General features: G+C 43.7%; 2 protein-coding genes across 2 annotated transcripts; one reads left to right on the plus strand and one right to left on the minus strand.

Annotated features, from left to right (window-relative positions):
• Positions 1-1,420: 1,420 nt before the first annotated feature.
• Positions 1,421-2,614, minus strand: RNF113A (ring finger protein 113A). The gene has a single exon (XM_043973642.1). It carries the CDS (start codon positions 2,536-2,538, stop codon positions 1,474-1,476), a length of 1,065 nt encoding a protein of 354 aa, XP_043829577.1. The 5' UTR covers positions 2,539-2,614; the 3' UTR covers positions 1,421-1,473.
• A 72-nt stretch (positions 2,615-2,686) lies between these two features.
• Positions 2,687-11,327, plus strand: NDUFA1 (NADH:ubiquinone oxidoreductase subunit A1). The gene is made up of 3 exons (XM_043974285.1): positions 2,687-2,892; positions 5,275-5,364; positions 11,210-11,327. The coding sequence occupies exons 1-3, from the start codon at positions 2,791-2,793 to the stop codon at positions 11,237-11,239; spliced, it is 222 nt and encodes a 73-aa protein (XP_043830220.1). The 5' UTR covers positions 2,687-2,790; the 3' UTR covers positions 11,240-11,327.
• The last annotated feature ends 7,650 nt before the right edge of the window (positions 11,328-18,977 follow it).

Genomic DNA, 18,977 nt, shown 5'->3' on the forward strand with positions numbered 1-18,977 from the left:
TCTACACCAGTTCAGCAATGGGAATGGGAATGAATATCAGTCACCATTACCTAATATAATTAGATCAAATGCTAGTCAATCAGACTCGTGTTCACCGAGCTAACCAAGAAAAGAGAGGAAAAAGAAAAAGAAAAAAAGAAAAGATAAGACTTTTGAGCAGGGGAGTTCACACTTCAAAAGGGATATTCCCTGGGGCAGGTAGGTGGCGCAGTGGATAGAGCACTAGCCCTGGAGTCAGGAGTACCTGAGTTCAAATCCGGCCTCAGACACTTAACATTTACTAGCTGTGTGACCCTGGGCAAGTCACTTAACCCCAATTGCCTTGCTTTAAAAAAAAAAAAAAAGGATGTTCCCAAGAAAAGATTCTCCAAACCTTAAGGTCTGTGTCCCTAATTGAAGTGGTCAGGTCCCTCCACAGGAGTAGGATTTCAGACTGCGACTAGAGGCTATGCTTAATGTTTACTGTTGATACTGAAAGGAGAATCTCAAACGTTTTTGAAAGCAAAGGTGTCAGAAAACAATGAATAGTTTAACAGACCACTTCTTAGAGAGCAGACTACTTAGGTTTGGTAATTGACCTATGGCATTTAGCAGGTGCCTAACACTCATTCGTTTATTTATTCACTCATTCCTTCATTCATGAAGGCAGCACACTTCTATAACCACTCTACTTCTAAAGAATGAGTGGGCAGAAGTGAAAACACTGCCCCTGATGGCTACTACCTGTTTGACTTTGGGCAAGTCACTTAATATCCCTGTGCCTCAGTTTCCTCCTCTATAAAAGGAGAGGGTTGGAGTAAGTGGCCTCTGAGATCCCTTTCAACTCTAGATCTATGATCCTAAAGAGATGTCCCAGTATGTAGATCCCTATCTAAGAAACAGGACAAAAGCCTTTATTACATCACCATCTGCTTTGCTGCTCACCCTAAGGACCGTGGGACTTTTCCATTGGACTTACAGCTGAACCCTTTTATGTGTTTCTCTCCTCCATGGAATCACTCCCTAAGTGATTGGTGCTTTGTACATAGTAAGTTACTAAATGTTTTATTCATTCATTATGACATCCTTGAGAGTTTCTTCAAAGTGTATCCCAGATCTTTCTGGCATATTAGCCAGGTAGCAGATTACTTTGAACCCTGACTACCTGACAATCCAAGCCTCCCCGACTCCCTCTCTCCCACCTCCAGCTTGGCCCCCAGTGGATACCAAGCAATTTGAGCCTCCCCATTCCCCACCTCCGCCCGTTTAGCCAGAAATCTTCATGGTACCTGCAATCCAAGGCTCCCCTCCTCTCCATTCCCCCCACCCCCCTCCATCCCAGATACCGCCCATCCCAAGCCTCCCCATTCTCTTCCCCTCGCCCCCGTCCAGCCCCCACCCCCACTCCCCCCGAGACGCTTGAGTCAGAAATCTCCACTCATTTTGAAGTTTAAAAGAAAAGAGGTTTTTTTTATTGTTACCATTACACTAGGTTTAAGTGATGGAGGTTACGCCTTCATCTGAGCTATCTAAGGGGTCAGAGATGCTCGCCTTCCCCTCTGCCTGGTGCTTCTCCAGCTTGGCGATCAGGTCCTTGGCTGGGTTGAAGACCCCGTTGGTCTGCTGGTCGCAGACATAGCAGCGCTGCGAGGTGCGGAAGTGAGCCAGGGCACAGCTCTCGCAGAAGTAGTGCTTGCACTTGGTCACCACGGGGTTCCGGAAAGACTGCCGGCAGATGAAGCACTTGAAGGGCAGGTCCTCGTCGTCGCTGCTTACCTCGTAGTTGTCTTCGTCCGGGCCCCCGTAGCGGCCCTCGTCCAGCTCGCGCTCGATCTGCCAGCCGTGCTTGTAGTCGGAGCGGTCGTGCAGGAACTTGCAGCTGTCCCCGAAGCCGCAGAAGCCGGTCTCCTTGTAGTCCTTGCAGATGTCGGGCTGGTAGTCCCAGCGCACGGTGGCGCGCAGGTGCTCGGGCGCGCGGATGGGCCCCTTCCTCACCATGCCCGACGAGGCGTTGCCCATGGACGTGTCCTTGGGCTTCACGTACCTTTGGTAGTTGTTGATGCCCCGGTAGATCTTATCGTCCTCTTTGCCGCGCAGCTCCTCTTGGATCTTCTGGCTGCGCTCGAAGATGGCCTGCGCGTCGTGCTCTTTCTCCGTGTCCAGCTCGTACACGGCGGTGGCGCCCATGTCCTCGGGGCCCACGGGCTTGGCCGAGCGGGTGGACTTGTAGACCACGCTGACGGCGGCCGAAGGCTCACTCTCGTCGTCGCCGCCGCTGCTGGCACCGCTGTAGGCGGCGGGCGCCTTCTTCTCCCGGCAGCTGCCGCGCGTCTTCTGGATCATGGGGTTGGGGACCAGGCGCCTCTTCTCCCGCCGGACCACGACGTTGCCCTCATCGCTGCTGCTGCTGCTGCTGCTGCTGCCGTCGCCGCCTCCCCTGGGGTGCTTGTCGAAGGCAGGCCGCTTCCGGCGCCCCGCGGCGCCCTTGCGGCCCGATTTCTTGAAGAGGAAGGTACACACCGGTACAGCCGGAGGCTCCGGGGGCCGCTCATCGGCCATCTCGCTCGGTCTGCGATGGCAGACTTCCGACACTAGACCAACTCTTGAGTACTGGCCGCCGCCGACGTCACGTCCCGTCGCTAGGAAGCGAAAGGTGGGCGGGGCCTTTGCGGCGCGAGCTGATTGGCCACAGGCGGGGGCGGGGCGGCGCGGGGGCTGCTGGGAACGGAAGTGTCCCCGGTCACCTTAACCCCGCTGCCGGTGGCGTTCCTGCAACCCCTAACAGTCCGTGGCCGCGAGCTTTCGGCGGAGATGTGGTTCGAAATTCTTCCGGGCCTGGCCGTAATGGGCGTGTGTCTGACGATCCCGGGAGTGAGCACCACGATCATCCAAAAGTACAGCAATGGGGGCAAGGTACAAAAGTACAGCAGTGGCTGCCGGTCAGCGGCCCCCCTGTTATCGGCCCCGCACACTCGGGCTGGGGACCCGGACGCGGGGCTCCGTGCCCCTGTGCCCCTTCGGGCTTTGAGCGTGTCTCTACAGCCCTAGAGCCTGGAGAAGAGACCCAGAGCTGGCCCGAGGAGGGGAAGGGAAGGGAACTGGGGAGGATCGCGTATAGGATTCTTGCTGGAGAGGGGACCTTAGGGGCCATCGAGGCCAACCCCCCCATTTTACAGGGGAGGAAACTGAGGCCCGGTGAGGGGAAGGGACTCGGTCCAGGTCACTCATGTAGGATGGTAGAACTGGACCTGGAAGGGACCCCAGCACCTATCCAATTCAACCCCTCCCCCCTTCATTTTACAGAGGAAGAAATGGAGACCCAGGGAGGGGAAGTGACGTATCCGAGGGCATACAGGATTCACACCCGGGTCCTCTGACTCCTAATCCCGCGTTCTTTCCATTAATAGCTTCTCATCTACCTCACTCAGATGACTGGCCAGAAAGTAAATACTTTCTGTGCTAAGTAAAGGAGTACCCTCTCTAGTTTTGCCCTAAATACTGTTAAACTAGGGGACAAGCCCTGACTTTCTTTCTGTAATGCAAATAGAAGGTTGGAGGCATCTCTGTTGCCTGAGAAAATGAAAAGAATTCCTCCTTTACGGAAATAGGGGAATCTATCTGGTGGTGTAGTGGTTACAGCACTGGGTCTGGAGTCAGGAAGGTGAGTTAAAATCTGGCTTCATACATTATTAGCTGTGTGACCCTGGGCAAGTCACTTCACCTTTCTTAGCTCCAAATTCGTCATTTATATAAAGCGAGATCATAATAGCACCTATCTCCCAGGGTTGTTAGAGAGGATCAAATGAGATAGTATTTGTTTGTTTTTGTTTTTGTTTGCAGGGCAGTGAGGGTTAAGTGACTTGCCCAGGGTCACACAGCCAGTACGTGTCAAGTGTCTGAGGCTGGACTTGAACTCAGGTCCTTCTGAATCCAGGGCTGGTGCTTTATCCACTGCACCACCTAGCTGCCCCTAAATGAGATAATAATTGTGAAAGAGCTTAGCCACATTACCTGGCACATAAACTGTATAAATTCTCATGCGCTTTCTTCCTCTCCTCTCCCACCATGAGTATGGAGCACTACACATATTGTCAGATTTAGAATATGTTAGTTTGTCTAAATTCTTTTTTTCCTTCTTGTTCTCTATCATATGGGATGGCTTGCAGGGTAGAGTTGGAGGTGGGATATTCAGAAATGAAGATGATACATAAATCTGTATTAAATCTATATAAATATACAGATTTTTAAAAAAAATTTAATAGTGAGGAGAGATCTGAAGGGTCCTAAGGAAAAGCAAAGGACCTGCCTGAGCTGGGTGTAGAAGGGAATGGGTAAATCAGGGGAAAATATGAAGAAAGGGGGTCATGTGGCAAGAAGAAATTGAAATTAAGGTAGAGAGGTTCAAGACCAAGTGGAAAGGAGACAATTCAGTTATTTCCCCCAAACTACATTCTCTCCATTACCAGACCTATTCAGCCCCCCCCCCAAGGACTCACAATCTAGTAACAACACAGATGTCATATAATCTCTAATGCCTGTTAAGTGAGAAGTGGAATGGTGTAGTGGATAGGACCCTGGACTTGGATCCTGGAGGACCCCAATTCAAGTCCTGCCTCATATATACTTGAGGCCTTTCCTTATCCCCTTTAGCTTCATATGTAAGATGGGGGGGGGGGTTGTTGTATATATGTACATGCTATCTCCCTCAGATAGGAGGTAAGCCTTATGAAAGCAAGAAAACCTAACACATAGTAGGTACTTTATAAATGCTTAGTGATCGGTTGATTGAATGGAAAGAGTGTTGGATTCAGTGGACTTGGGTTCAGATCCCTTCTTACACTTGCCATGGTGACAGACAAGTGACATAACCGTCCAGATTCTGTTTCCTCATTTGTACAATTGGGAAACTAAGACTAATGTATTTATCATATCTTACAGGGTTGCCAGTAAAACCCTTGAAGCACGATCTAAATATAATCTGTGTGGGATACAGGAGGCTGGTTATCATTGGAGGGGGGCATAGGATTGTTTTTTAAATAGCATTTTATTTTTTCCAATTGCATGTAAATATTTGGGGGGGGGGGATGGGGCAATGAGGGTTAAGTGACTTGCCCAGGGTCACACGGCTAGTAAGTGTCAAGTGTCTGAGTCGGGATTTAAACTCAGGTCCTCCTCAATCCAGGGCTGGTGCTTTATCCACTGCAGCATCACCTAGCTGCCTCCTCTTTTCCATCTTCTAATCTCTGGCCACTGGGCCATTTGAACTGCAGTGTCATGACAGTGTTCTCTTTATAGGAAAAGAGAATTGCCCGTAATCGATACCAGTGGAATCTACTGGAAAGGGACAGGCGGATCTCTGGATTCAATCGTTATTATGAGGCCAAGGTAAAATGTGTCCTGCTGGTTGTGTGTCTGAGTTGGTGGGTTGGGTTCCTTTTGGAAGTGTCTTACCCTGCAGGAATCTTTCAGTTGACTTGGTGGCACTGGAGACTATAACATGTGATTTCTCAGTACCTGGGTGAGGGAGTTTGCTGCCTCTAGCTCTGTCCAGGACACACTGTGAAATTCCTCAGAATTTGCCACGGGTCCAGTATCTCACTACTTGGTACTGTTAGCGTGTGCCATAGTTTCTTTTCTTTGGGTAATCATTGTCAACAGGCAATCACAATGTCACTAAACTTATGTGAAAACTAGTTTGTTTGTTTTTTAAAGTGAGGCAATTGGGGTTAAGTGACTTGCCCAGGGTCACACAGCTAGTAAGTGTCAAGTGTCTGAGGCCAGATTTGAACTCAGGTACTCCTGACTCCAGGGCCTGTGCTTTATCCACTGTGCCATCTAACTGCCCCAAAACTAGGTTTATTCCAAGAGAAACGAATGCATGTGGAACCCAAAGAGTTCCCAATCCATACAGAAGTTTGCGTTTTTATAACAGCAGGACAAAGGAAGGAGGAGATCCCAGAAATCTACCTTAGTGGGCATGGCATGGGAGTGGGAATGGTGCAGTAAGGGTGGAAAAAGAACAAAATCCTTCAAAGGAGAGAAGCAAGGCAACAGCAAAAGCTGCATTCTTTGCTCTTGGGAACTGCTAGGCCATGAAGATAGGAAGGTCTGCTTATCTGCAAGGGTCCCAGCTGTACAAGCAATTTCCCAGTCTGGGGCAGACTGACTGGTGCCCATCTTGACTCCCAAGGACACACAGGGAGTACAGTTTGGGATGCCAACAACAAATTGTGTCAGCTTGGGTGGGGAGGCACTTTGTCCTCGAGACACTCAGAGCCTCTTGCATATTCTGGATCTGGTATTTCTGGAAAATATGGCAACTCAAAAAGACCAGTTCAGGGAACCCCTTAACGGTCCTTTACACCATTTAGAAGGGCGAATTTCTCCACCTTCAGTCTAGCTTTGACATCTTTATAAGCGCTCTAGTAACAAAGTGAAGAATGAAACCTAAGGGAATTGTAGACCCAAATCTGGAGGAAACTGACTGGTTTTTTGGTTTGGGTTTTGGTAGAGTGACTCTCTTTCTGATTTGTGAAAGGCAGTCCAGTGTGCATTAGGGAAGAATCCTGGCCTTAGATTTCATAGAGCTGGGCTCCAGGCCCGACACACATTTGGTGGCTGTGCCATGAGAGTTTTTTTCTTTTCCTCTTTGAACTTTAGTTCCCACTGCTGCCGATTGGGATTAATAATGCCCTATCTCACGGGGCTGTTGTAAGAATCACATGAAAAGAACTCACACAGAATGTTACATAAATGCATCTTGATTCTTTTTTGGGGAGGTATGTGCCTAAACTAAGCCACAATGTACAGTTGAAACAATGGTAATCTGCAGGGGAGTCCTTGGTCTATCAGTGACTCTGAGATAACAGCTGGGACATGTAACCGGAGGAGGCCGTGCCAACTGTAGCCAGTGTTTAGCCCAGAGAAGACAAAGCTTGGGAGGATGCGGTGCTTGAGGTTTGGAAGGGCCAACTGTCCCATGGAGGCAGGATTGGCCTTGTCCTGTGTGACTCCAGAAAACAGAAGGAGCAACAATGGGGGAGGATGCAAACAAGCCAGTTTAGGAACTCCTTTCTCTTTCTTTCTTTCTTTCTTTCTTTCTTTCTTTCTTTCTTTCTTTCTTTCTTTCTTTCTTTCTTTCTTTCTTTCTTTCTTTCTTTCTTTCTTTCGCGAGGCAATGAGGGCTAAGTGACTTGTCCAGGGTCACACTGCTAGTAAGTGTCAAGTGTCTGAGGCTGGATTTGAACTCAGGTCCTCCTGAATCCAGGGCTGGTGCTCTATCCACTGCACTACCTAGCTGTCCCCAGGAACTCCTTTCTGACAATTTGAGCTGTCCCCAAGTAGAATGGAATGGGTTCCCCTTCTTTAGTGGTATCCAAGCCAAGACTGGACGATAATCACTTTTCTGTTATATTATTGTGGAGTTTCCTTTGGCTTAGGCTACGTGGCTTACGTCCCTTCTAACTCCCAATATTTTTCAGTTCTGCACAAATCAGAGATCTGATGTGTCATAGAGAGGAAAGACTGGGATGAATGTTTTAAATAGTAAATTGCTGTTAGGTAGGATTTTTTTTTTTAGGGTAGGTTCTTCCCCCCTATCCCCCAATGGCTATGATTTGTCAGCTCACTTTATTTTTTTTTAAGTAATAAGCGTTTAATCAAAGAATTTTACATATTATTAACAGCATTCTTTGGCCAAACAGTTACGTTTGTAGACTCCTACTGTATATAAAGTGGGAATGTATGAGGTATAGACTTTGAAAGTGCAAATAACAATTCAAGGTTAGAGTAATTTTTACATTATAAAATTTACTTGTTTATAAAAGAGGCTTTGCTAAACTTTTTCTGAATCATTAACTCAGTGACTGTGGTGTTTTAAAAATTTGTACCATCACTTTATTTTTTCAACAGCACCAAGCCCAAAATTCTTTCTCGTGACTTGGAATAAACGAACAGACTAATTGAACATATCTGCTAAAAGGCATGATCTTAATTGCTTTTCCTCCTGCAGAATCATCTTAATCATATCAAATACCATTTAAGGAGGGGAAATGATAAAGATCTAGTTTCATTTTAGTCCACAGCATAGAAATTCTTAATTATAGGTACTTATGAGGGGATTGGAGTGTAAACTCCAAGGAGATACAGCATCTGTCCACCTTTTGAGAGAAAAATTCTAAAAGACATACAGTTCTCCCTTCCACATTGCAACTTTACTCATCATGGTTTCAGTATATCATGGGTCGGCATAAGAAATGAAATAATTTTTTTTGAGTTTTGCAGAAGCTGCTGACAACGTGTGAAAGCCAACAACAGATGACACAGAAAAAGTTTAGAAACTCAGAAATGCATAAAATATATGTATAAAATTGTATAATATCAACATTTTATCTTTTAATATCATAATAATTTAGACTTTTTCTCTGGTATGAAGGAAGGGCCAAAAATTTTTATGCAGATTTTTCTAGATCGCAGGGGAGCTACACCCCTTACCCCCTTGATGTGGGAAGGATAACTGTACTATCTATTCACCCAGATTACCTAAATAGTCTCTCTCCAGAGACACCACCAGACAGCAGAACACACAAAGGATATTCCTTTGGTGCCTTTGGTCAGGTTGTTTTTCAAAATTTCTTAACCATTCCTGCTTACTTCCATTCCCATAGCACTTTAGAGTTTACAAAGCAGATTCCTTCCTGACTTTCTCCAGCACATGTCTTTCCTTGGAGCATAGGAACCATCTCCTGAACCTTGCTTCTGTATCATTTAGAAGCCATTGTCTGTTATCAGTTGTGCTTTCTATAAGGGAGTATGTAGTGAATGCCCACTCCAAGTTTATTCCAGAAAAGATCTAACAACCAATCAGGAAACCTGTTGTTAGAAAAGGAAATGAGGGAACTTGATGTGAGCGACTCCTTGAGGGTAGAAACTGTTTTTACTTTTTCTTGGGTTTCTCAGTGCTTCGAACAGTGCCTAGCACACAGTAAGCGCTTAATAAATGCTTGCTGGTCGAGTTATCTTTTTACTTTAACAGCTAGATTTATTGTCCCAGGTATAATGGTATATGAAGGCACTGACTCCTCCTTTTAGATGGGCCTCAGTTTTGTTTTATAACTGAAGTGTCTCTGCAAGGATGGGTACTCTACCTGGGATTTCACCTGTGATGATTAAAAATATGAGAGACATAGTTTCTGGGTAATTTAATCATTTTTACTAATAGGTCAGCAGGTTATTAATAAAAGGATGGTCAATGGACACCTCTCAGACCAAAGACCCCTTATGGCTGTGGGGCCCTTTGAACTGTAGGTGGTCCATCACACAGCAATCAAATCCAATTGGTTGACTTGATTGGAGGTGGGTTTTGAAGTCTTGGGATACATGACTTAGGTCACTCAAATCTTGGTCAAAAAGACATCAGAGACTTTCTTTTTTCCCCTTCCTTCCTTCCTTCCTTCCTTCCTTCCTTCCTTCCTTCCTTCCTTCCTTCCTTCCTTCCTTCCTTCCTTCCTCTCTTCCTCCCTCCCTCCCTCCCTCTTCCTTCGGCTTATGAGGGAAGTTACTTGTCCCTGGTAACACGACTGTTAAGTGGAAGTGCTGGGCTATAAATCCTAGTATCTTGACATCCTTTTTTTCTTTGTCCTGAAAGGAATACTTCTTCACCCACATAATAACAATAGTAATATTTATGTGGAACCTACCACGTTCCTGACACTGTGCCAAGCATCGTACAGTTACCTCATTTGGTCCTCACAATACTTTGAGGCAGGGTTATGATTCCCATTTTACAGTTGAGGAAACGTACAGGTTAAGTGATTTGCTCAGGGTCACAGAGCTAGTAAGGGATTGAGAACTTGAACTCAGTTCTTGACTCTAGGTCTAGCTCTATCTACTGTACCATCTACTCCTTCCCAGTTATTTTCTTTTTTTTTTTGGCAGGGCAATGAGAGTTAAGTGACTTGCCCAGGGTCACACAGCTAGTAAGTGTCTAGTGTCTGAAGCCGGATTTGAACCCAGGTACTCCTGAATCCAGGGCCGGTGCTTTACCACTGCGCCATCTAGCTGCCCCCCCCAGTTATTTTCAAAAGAACCCCTTACTCAAAAATGAGGTTCACTGGAAGCTTGGTTCAGTCTTATGCCTGGAATAGAAGAACTAAGGCAGGTGGGCTTAGTTTTGGTTAAATTCAGCAGGCATTTATTAAGCTTCTGTGGTGTGCTAGGCAGTGTGGGCAGAAACAGAAATGGAAAAAATGAAGGTTCCTTTAAGGGGATTACTCTGGGGCTGGGGCAGTGCACATAGTACATAAGTAAATTAAAAAATACAAAGTTATGGAATACTATAGAGCACTGGCAACTGGGGAATTGGGGGGGAAAAAGACATCAGAGAAAGAATGCAGACCCTACTCAAGCTAATTGGAGCACAGTAGTCGTTACCTGGGTATGGTTTGGATGGGTCTGACAAAGATGAATCTTACTTTCAAGGAGAACTGAAGTGGGGAGAAGAAAGGACTAAGAAAGAAGGGGAGAACACCGCTGCCCCCCTCCCAAGATACTTATTTCTCTCTCTCTCTCTTTTTTTTTTTTTTTTTTTTAGTGAGGCAATCGGGGTTAAGTGACTTGCCCAGGGTCACACAGCTAGTAAGTGTTAAGTGTCTGAGGTCGGATTTGAACTCAGGTACTCCTGACTCCAGGGCCGGTGCTCTATCCACTGTGCCATCTAGCTGCCCCAAGATACTTATTTCTCACACACTAATACAAGGGAACTCTGTATATCACTTCTAGGTGAGGAACCCTCCCTTTTACCTATGTAGGTCTTGTACCTTCTCTGCAATTTATAGATGTTGAACTGCCTGGAGCATTGAAAGAGTAAGCCACTTGTACAGGGTCCCATGGGCAGGAAACAGCCATGGTGGAACTCAGACCCAGATCTTCCTAGCTCTGTGGCCAGCCCTGTCCACTGGGCCACAGTGCCTTTCATCACTTAGTATATTTCCATCTGAAAGTTGCTACCAGTCCTTTTGGAAATAGGCAGGGTGTGTAATTTTCAACAATATCTGATATATTATCATGTGTGATAATGTGTGTGTTTCAATTACAACTGTCTGGTTTTTACATCAATATGAATACAGGCATTGATTGATGGCTGCTTTGTAGAAAGAGCCCGAAGTGAGAAGTGCTGACCTCCCAGCAGAGACGGTGGGATTCACATTTCTTTCCCCTTACTGTTTTTCAGGGGTTGGAGAATATAAATGAGGACGCGTGAGCAGATGCATGATGCCCATCTTCATGATTGCAGAACACTTATACAATATGTTGTCTGGTGCCCATTAAAGACAAAACAACTACCCAGAGAACAGGTCTCTTTGTTATTTTTGCCTTCAAAACCCACACACCCCTTCCTCTGTTTCTTTTATATAGGCATAGCCAAGAACTTGGACATTGAGTTTAGGCATGAGGCCTTAGAAAATCCAAAGGAGGATTAGAAGTATTTAAAAATACTGCCCAATCAGAGTTTCTTCAGAGAGGGCTAGGAAAGCCAGTGGAAAGAAATGGAATCGCTAGGGTTTTCTTTTCTGGAGGAATTCTTCAGTTTGTTTTGTCAGAAAAATAAACTGAGTCATTCAGCATTGTATTCAATGATCAGTTCTTTTAGAAACTCCTTTTGTTAATTAGGTCAAACACCTGTTTGGAGGGCAGTCGTCACAAGTGTCCTGCCTAGGTATCCCCCCCCCCCCCAAAAAAAAAAAAATCTGGAGCTTGTATAATCTTGTGAAAATAATTCCAGAAAGTTCAAAAAATCATCTTGTACTATCAGGTTTACATTAAAGTTCCAGGGACTGAGCATTTATCAGCCAAAAAGGGAAAGCAAATCAGAGAGATCTTTAGGTTGGTAGAGGCCAACAGGCAGGAGCAGACAGTTTCAGGGACTCCATAGGGCAATAAAAGAAGTACAAATTACAGAGATTCATCCAGGAGTAAATTATAAGGGTCAGGCTGTCCAGCATATATCATTAGTGTTGTCTGATCCCTTAGAGGCAATGCTGACCATCTGTAGGTGGGCTATTTATAGTCTTGTCCAACAACTAATAGCTTAAACCAAGAGACTTAATAAATTACTGTGGATTCCACAGTGAACATTGATTAAAGGATAGGGATTGTATTATGTCAGAGGCTGTGACTTAAGTTTTCTATATTTCTTTCTTTTCTTTTTTTTTTTTTTTTTGGTGAGGCAATTGGGGTTAAATGACTTGCCCAGGGTCACACAGCTAGTAAGTGTGTAAAGTGTCTGAGGCTGGATTTGAACTCAGGTACTCCTGAATCCAGGGCTGGTGCTCTATCTACTGCGCCACCTAGCTGCCCCCTCTATATTTCTTTTTTTTTTTTTTTTTTTTTGGTGAGGCAATTGGGGTTAAGTGACTTGCCCAGGGTCACACAGCTAGTAAGTGTTAAGTGTCCGAGGTCGGTATATTTCTTTGAAAGATCATTGCCTCATGGTCCAAGATAGTTCCAAGGGACTCATGATGGAAAATACTCTCCAAATCCAGGAAAAAAAAACAAACTTGAATCTGGATGCAGATCGAACCATACTATTTCTTTCTTTTTTTTTTTTTTTTCTGATAAAAGTATTTTTTTTTCCAGTTACATATAAAGATAGTTCTCAACATTTGTTTATACAAGCTTTCCAATTTCAGATTTTTCTACCTCCCTCCCCCCTCCCCTAGACAGCAGGTTATCTGATATAGGTTTTATATTTATATATATAAAACATTTCTGCATTAGTCATGTTATAAGAGAAGAATCAGAGCAATGAGGAAAAACCTCAAAATAGAAAAACAACAGCACCAAAAACAAGAAATAGTAGAACCATACTATTTCTATTGTTTTTCTTTTTCTTTTTTGAGGTTTTTCCTTTTTGTTTTGACTAATGCAGAAATGTGTTTAATGTGATTGTGCATATATAACCTATATCAGATTGCTTGCTGTCTTGGGGAGGGGGGAGGGGGGAGGGAGGGAGAAAAATCGGAAACTAGAAATCTTATAAAAAACCAAATGTTGAAAACTATTTCTACATGTAACTGGAAAATAATATTTATATGGGAAAAAACAAACAAACCAAAGATCATTGCCTTCCTGAAGTCAAAGGATTTTTTTAAAAATTGAGGATTAAGTTCACTTTAGGCAAAAGCCCTTGACTTGTAAGTTTTCATTTAAAGAAAGACTTTAGACATTTAAAAGGTAACTTTTCATTAAGATCAACAACTATGGTTACCAGTTCTGTTGATTTAAAATAGTACGGGATGAGGAAAGACCTGAAAGTAACCAGAAAAAATGAGCAAGTATAATAAAGGTGGCATGCTCCAAGGGAGTATGTCAGCACCACATGTGGTACGGTAAATGAAAAAGCAGAATCGGATTTCTTCACCCTTTTGTTGGGCTAGACCTGTGTATTCATTGGGATTGGGAATTCTGGGTGGGGAAACCCGCTCTACCAGTGGAGTACACCATTCTACAACTTATGATTTTAGGGAAACAGGTTAGGTGACTCAACCACAGCCTCACAACAAGTATGTGTCAGAGGCTGGGCTTGAACCCAGGTTGTCTTGTCTCTGAGGCCTGCCCTCATTGCTTCCTTACCCCTTCAAAATTTGGTTGGGGGCAGCTAGGTGGCGCAGAGTTCAAACACATAATACTCACTAGACACATAATACTTACTAGCTGTGTGACCCTGGGCAAGTCACTTAACCCCAATTGCCTCACTAAAAAAAAAAATTTGGTTGAAAGTTTGGCCTGATTATGAGTCCCAAAGAATCAAATACCCAAGCTACTTCAGGCCTAAACCTGCTTTGATTTTTGGTGACATCATTAACCATTTATTAAAGGGACCAAAATCATTCAATAAATGGGACCTCAGGGGCAGCTAGGTGGCGCAGTGGATAGAGCACCGGCCCTGGAGTCAGGAGTACCTGAGTTCAAATCCATCTTCAGGCTCTTAACACTTACTAGTTGTGTGACCTTGGGCAAGTCACTTAACCCCCATTGCCTCACTAAAAAAAAAAAATGGGACCTCAGATCTTCCTCACTATCTGAGATACCCCCTTTCCTCAGGACCTTACTTTTATCGGGCTTTAAACCCAGATGCGCAGAAGAGACAAAGCAAAGTAGAGGGTCTCATTGGTTGGTAGATCTTGCTTTTGATCCTCCAGGAGAGCCAGAAATGATACATTGGCATGGGTAGTCACAGGATGGGCAAGACAAGGGTCATTTTCAATGACTAAGTGGTCCTCAGATGGTCCCCCTCCTCATGCAGGGCAAGAATGGGTGGTCTGGAGGTACAAAAAATACCTCGAGGGACTTTCCATATCATGTCAAGACATCCCACCCACACAGAGTTTGGTCATCAGCCTTCTTGTGGTTAGGCAAGTGAACTTTCTAACTAGTAAGTAAGTAGTGAAGAGTGCATTTATACTATTATAAGAAAGAATCCATTTTTACCTTATCTATTCCTATATCTAAGATATGTAAAGTACATATTGATATATATAATCCCTATTTTAGACCAGACTGACAAAATGTGTATTACTGGATGAGTATATTACTAATAATTACTAATAATCATTACCCCTATGGAATACCACCAAACTGATTAATACTGACGAATAAAAGAGGTCCAATAAATCATTTCTCTCACTATAGCCCTCCTGTACCCTCCCCCCAGGAAATGACTTTGTACAGTATATATTTTGTATGTTCATGTTGTTTTCTCAACAGAATGTGTCACCCATAGGCTGGGGGGCAGCCCATGGACTGCGTTTGACTGACCCCAAGGGGGTCAACATCTCTTTGACTCATAACCCCTACCCCAGAGGTAAACTCCAAGGAAATCTGAATGAAGTTTATGTATGGCTTGTGTCTTGGTTTCCCCAAATGGGAGTAATGGGCTTCCCAACCACTTCATAGTTACTCTGTGGACAATATGGGCATCAGATATGGGACAACCTTTAAAGTTCACAGGCATCCCAAACCAAATGCAGAAACATAAAACACTGATAAACTATTATACTCATTAAACTTGGCCCCAGAAGGTGTAATGGGAAACTGCTGAGCAAATATTGCCCAGTCACCTGAGACCTCTGTTTTTTCTTTCTTTTTTTCTAATGGTGAGCGTAGGAGAGGAGGGGGAAAATCCATTTTTGTTCATTTGAAAAATTCATTTAAAAAATGAATGCTTGGGGCAGCTAGGTGGTGCAGTGGATAAAACACCAGCCCTGGATTCAGGAATACCTGAGTTCAAATCTGGCCTCAGACACTTAACACTTACTAGCTGTGTGACCCTGGGCAAGTCACTTAACCCCAATTGCCTCACTAAAAGAAAAAACACCAACATATAAAAAAATGAATGCTTGTTAAACTAAATTGAACTGAACTTTTCTGGCCTCGGTTTCCTCATCTGTAAAATGTGAGGGTTTTATGAAGTGGTCTCCATGATCTGATATCTTTTCAACCTCCCAGAGCTGGTTTTCCATAAATACTGACTGTGAATGGGAGAGCTGAGTCTCAATCCCTGAAGTTTGACTGAATTTCATGGGTTGGATTTTCAGGGTGGCAAGATCTGTTTCCTGAGGGCCCTTGTTAGAACTGATGTCAGTGGGCCTTTCTGCAACGATTTCTTGCAGCGTCACTGGGAGGGATTTTCTTGCCCTCAGGAAAGTGGTCTACATTTTCTATTTCTCCTCATGCCCCTGAGATTGAATGATGTTGCCCATTCTAGCCTTCTGCTTTGGGGAACCCACCCTCTGGAAACCCCATTAGATTGTGAACTCCTTGAGATCAGGGATGGTCTTTTTTTTTTTTTAGTGAGGCAATTGGGGTTAAGTGACTTGCCCAGGGTCACACAGCTAGTAAGTGTTAAGTATCTGAGGCTGGATTTGAACTCAGGTACTCCTGAATCCAGGGCCAGTGCTCTATCCACTGCGCCACCTAGCTGCCCCAGGGATGGTCTTTTGCCTCTCTTTGTATCCACAGAGCTTAGCACGGTGCCTGGCACAAAGTAGGCAATGTTTATTGACTTCATGATTTTGGTAGATCTCAAAGTGTTGCCTTTCACTTGACCCCATACATTGTAGCTGCTTTATATACATTAAAGGGGGCAGCTAGGTGGCGCAGTGGATAAGGCACTAGCCTTGGATTCAGGAGGACCTGAGTTCAAAACCCAGCCTCAGACCTCAGACACTTACTAGCTATGTGACCCTGGGCAAGTCACTTAAACCCCATTGCCCTAAAAAAAAAAATGTATATATATATATATTTTTTTTTTTCATATACCTATATGTTGCATATGCCTATATATATTTTTATGGCTGTGTGACCCTAACCTCTCAGTGCTCTAGGCCCATGGTATCAAACTCAAATAGAAATGGGAGACACCAAACATCCCTGCTGGCAGCATATTACATAGAAAGCCACATATAAACATTATCTATACCCTATTGTATTTTTATTTATTTTGTTAGAATTTTCCAGTTCCATTTAAATCTGGCTTCCTCTCTCCCATCCTACCCCTCTGCTACCCATTGGGCTGCTTATTTGATTCCTCTGTTCTGGGTAGCTCTCTACAATTGTAAATTCCAGAGTAAGGGCCAACTTCCTTTGGCAGAGAGTGTTCTCCCTGGGAGTTCCCTCTACCGATAAAATCACAGGTCCAGTCTCTAGCCATATCCCAAATATTTTTATATGCCCATATATGTATGGAAAATAAAATGGAGGCTTCCTGAGAGCAGATATTGTTTCAGTTCCTGCATTCGAATCTCCAGCACTTAGCACAGTACCTGGCTCATAGTGAGCTTAGACACTATCATGGATAGTGGAGGATCTAGAGGACATCACTGTAGAATATATATTCCATACTGATTAAGTGATCATTGAACTCTCCACCCACCCACCTCCTTGGTAAACACATTCAGGATGGTGCAGTGTTCTTTTTTCTTTGCTGGAAAGAGACTCTGTCTTAAAACAAGATACACACCGGTTACATGTCTTGATTCTCCCTGGTAAGATATGCTTTTTTGTTTTGTTTTTGGTGGGGCAATGAGGGTTAAGTGACTTGCCCAGGGTCACACAGCTAGTAAGTGTCAAGTGTCTGAGGCTGGATTTGAACTCAGGTCCTCCTGAATCCAGGGCAAGTGCTTTATTCACTGTGCCACCTAGCTGCCCCTAGTCCCTAGCTTCCTTTTTTCCCCATATAAATATTTTATTATTTTTCCAGTTACATTTAGAGATAATTTTCAACGTTTGTTTTTATTTATTTTAATTTTTTTTGTGTGGGGGGGGGCAGTGAGGGTTAAGTGACTTGCCCAGGGTCACACAGCTAGTGTTTCATCAAGGAACACCTGTTCCTAGAAGAAACAAAGGGGGGGGGTGATAAAATAATGGGATTTAGCAGATACTCAAAGACCCACCTGGAGATTAATCTAAACTGATTGTATCAAGTGAGAGTGATTGACTGCTGATTAGTCTACTTCAAAGTTAACTAGATTGTAATCACACCTGGCTAGCCCTTAAGAAGGTATGGTTCTCAGAAGCTAGACTTTGAACTTAACTTGAGAACATCTTCAAGTTCAGTGAACCAATGGATTTGGAGGACAGCAACCAATGAGCTTCAAGCAGTGTGTAAGGGCCACCTCTGTTCAAGACCTATAAAAAGCTCCCACAATCAGTTTGCTAGTGAGTTCCTGGTTGAAGCAGGCTGGTGATGGAGGACTTGAGGAGGAACCAAACAAGGCTGGAACTCTAGACTAGGTAGACCTTCTTTTTCTTAACTTACTGAACTCCATGTGAATACCTGTATGCTTTTAATAAATGTTTAATGCCCAAAGACTGGTACTGAAGCTTTTTAATTTAAGGCGATCATACAATCTAGATTTTAAACATCACACTAGTAAGTGTCAAGTATCCAAGGCCAGATTTGAACTTAGGTCCTTCTGATTCCAGTGCTGGTGCTCTATCCACTGTGCCATCTAGCTACAACATTTGTTTTTATAAGATTTCTAGTTTCAAATTTTTCTCCATCCCTCCCCTCTCCTCCCTCTCCCCTCCCCCAGACAGCAAGTAATCTGATATAGGTTATATATGTACAATCACATTAAACATTTTTGCATTAGTCATGTAATGAGAGAAGAATCTGAGCAAAAAGGAAAAACCTCAAAAAAGAAAAACAACAACAAAAATAATAGAAATAGTATGGTTCGATTTGCATCCAGATTCAACAGTTCTTTTTTTTTCTGGATTTGGAAAGCATTTTCCATCATGATCTTAGACCATTGTATTGCTGAGAAGAATCAAGTCTATCACAGTTGATCAACACACAATGTTGTTGATACTGTGTACAATGTTCCCCTGGTTCTGCTCATCTCACTCATCATCAGTTCATGCAAGTCCTTCCAGGTTTCTCTGAAATCTGCCTGCTCATCCTTTCTTTTTTTTTTAATTAATTAATTAATTTATTCCCATTTCATGTAAAGATAGTTCTCAACTTTTGTTTATACAAGCTTTCCAATTTCAGATTTTTCTCCCTCCCCCCTCCCCTAGACAGCAGGCAATCTGATATAGGTTTTATATATATATGTATATTTATATATATATAACATTAAACATGTTTCTGCATTAGTCATGTTATAAGAGAAAAATCAGAGCAATGAGGAAAAACCTCAAAATAGAAAAACAACAGCACCCAAACCAAAAGAAACAGTATGGTTCATTCAGCATCTATACTCCACAGGTTTTTTTTGTTTGTTTTTTTTCCTGGATTTGGAGATCCTCTTCCATCACGAGTTCCCTGGAACTCTTCTGTACCATTGCATTGGTGAGAAGAATATAGTCCATCACAGTAGATCAACGCTCAATGTTGATGATACTGTGTACAATGTTCTGGTTCTGCTCATCTCACTCATCATCAGCCCACACAAGACCCTCCAGGTTTCTCTGAACTCCTCCTGCTCATCGTT

This window comes from Dromiciops gliroides, chromosome X (assembly GCF_019393635.1).
Source record: "Dromiciops gliroides isolate mDroGli1 chromosome X, mDroGli1.pri, whole genome shotgun sequence".
In the NCBI taxonomy this organism is placed as follows: Eukaryota; Metazoa; Chordata; class Mammalia; order Microbiotheria; family Microbiotheriidae; genus Dromiciops; species Dromiciops gliroides.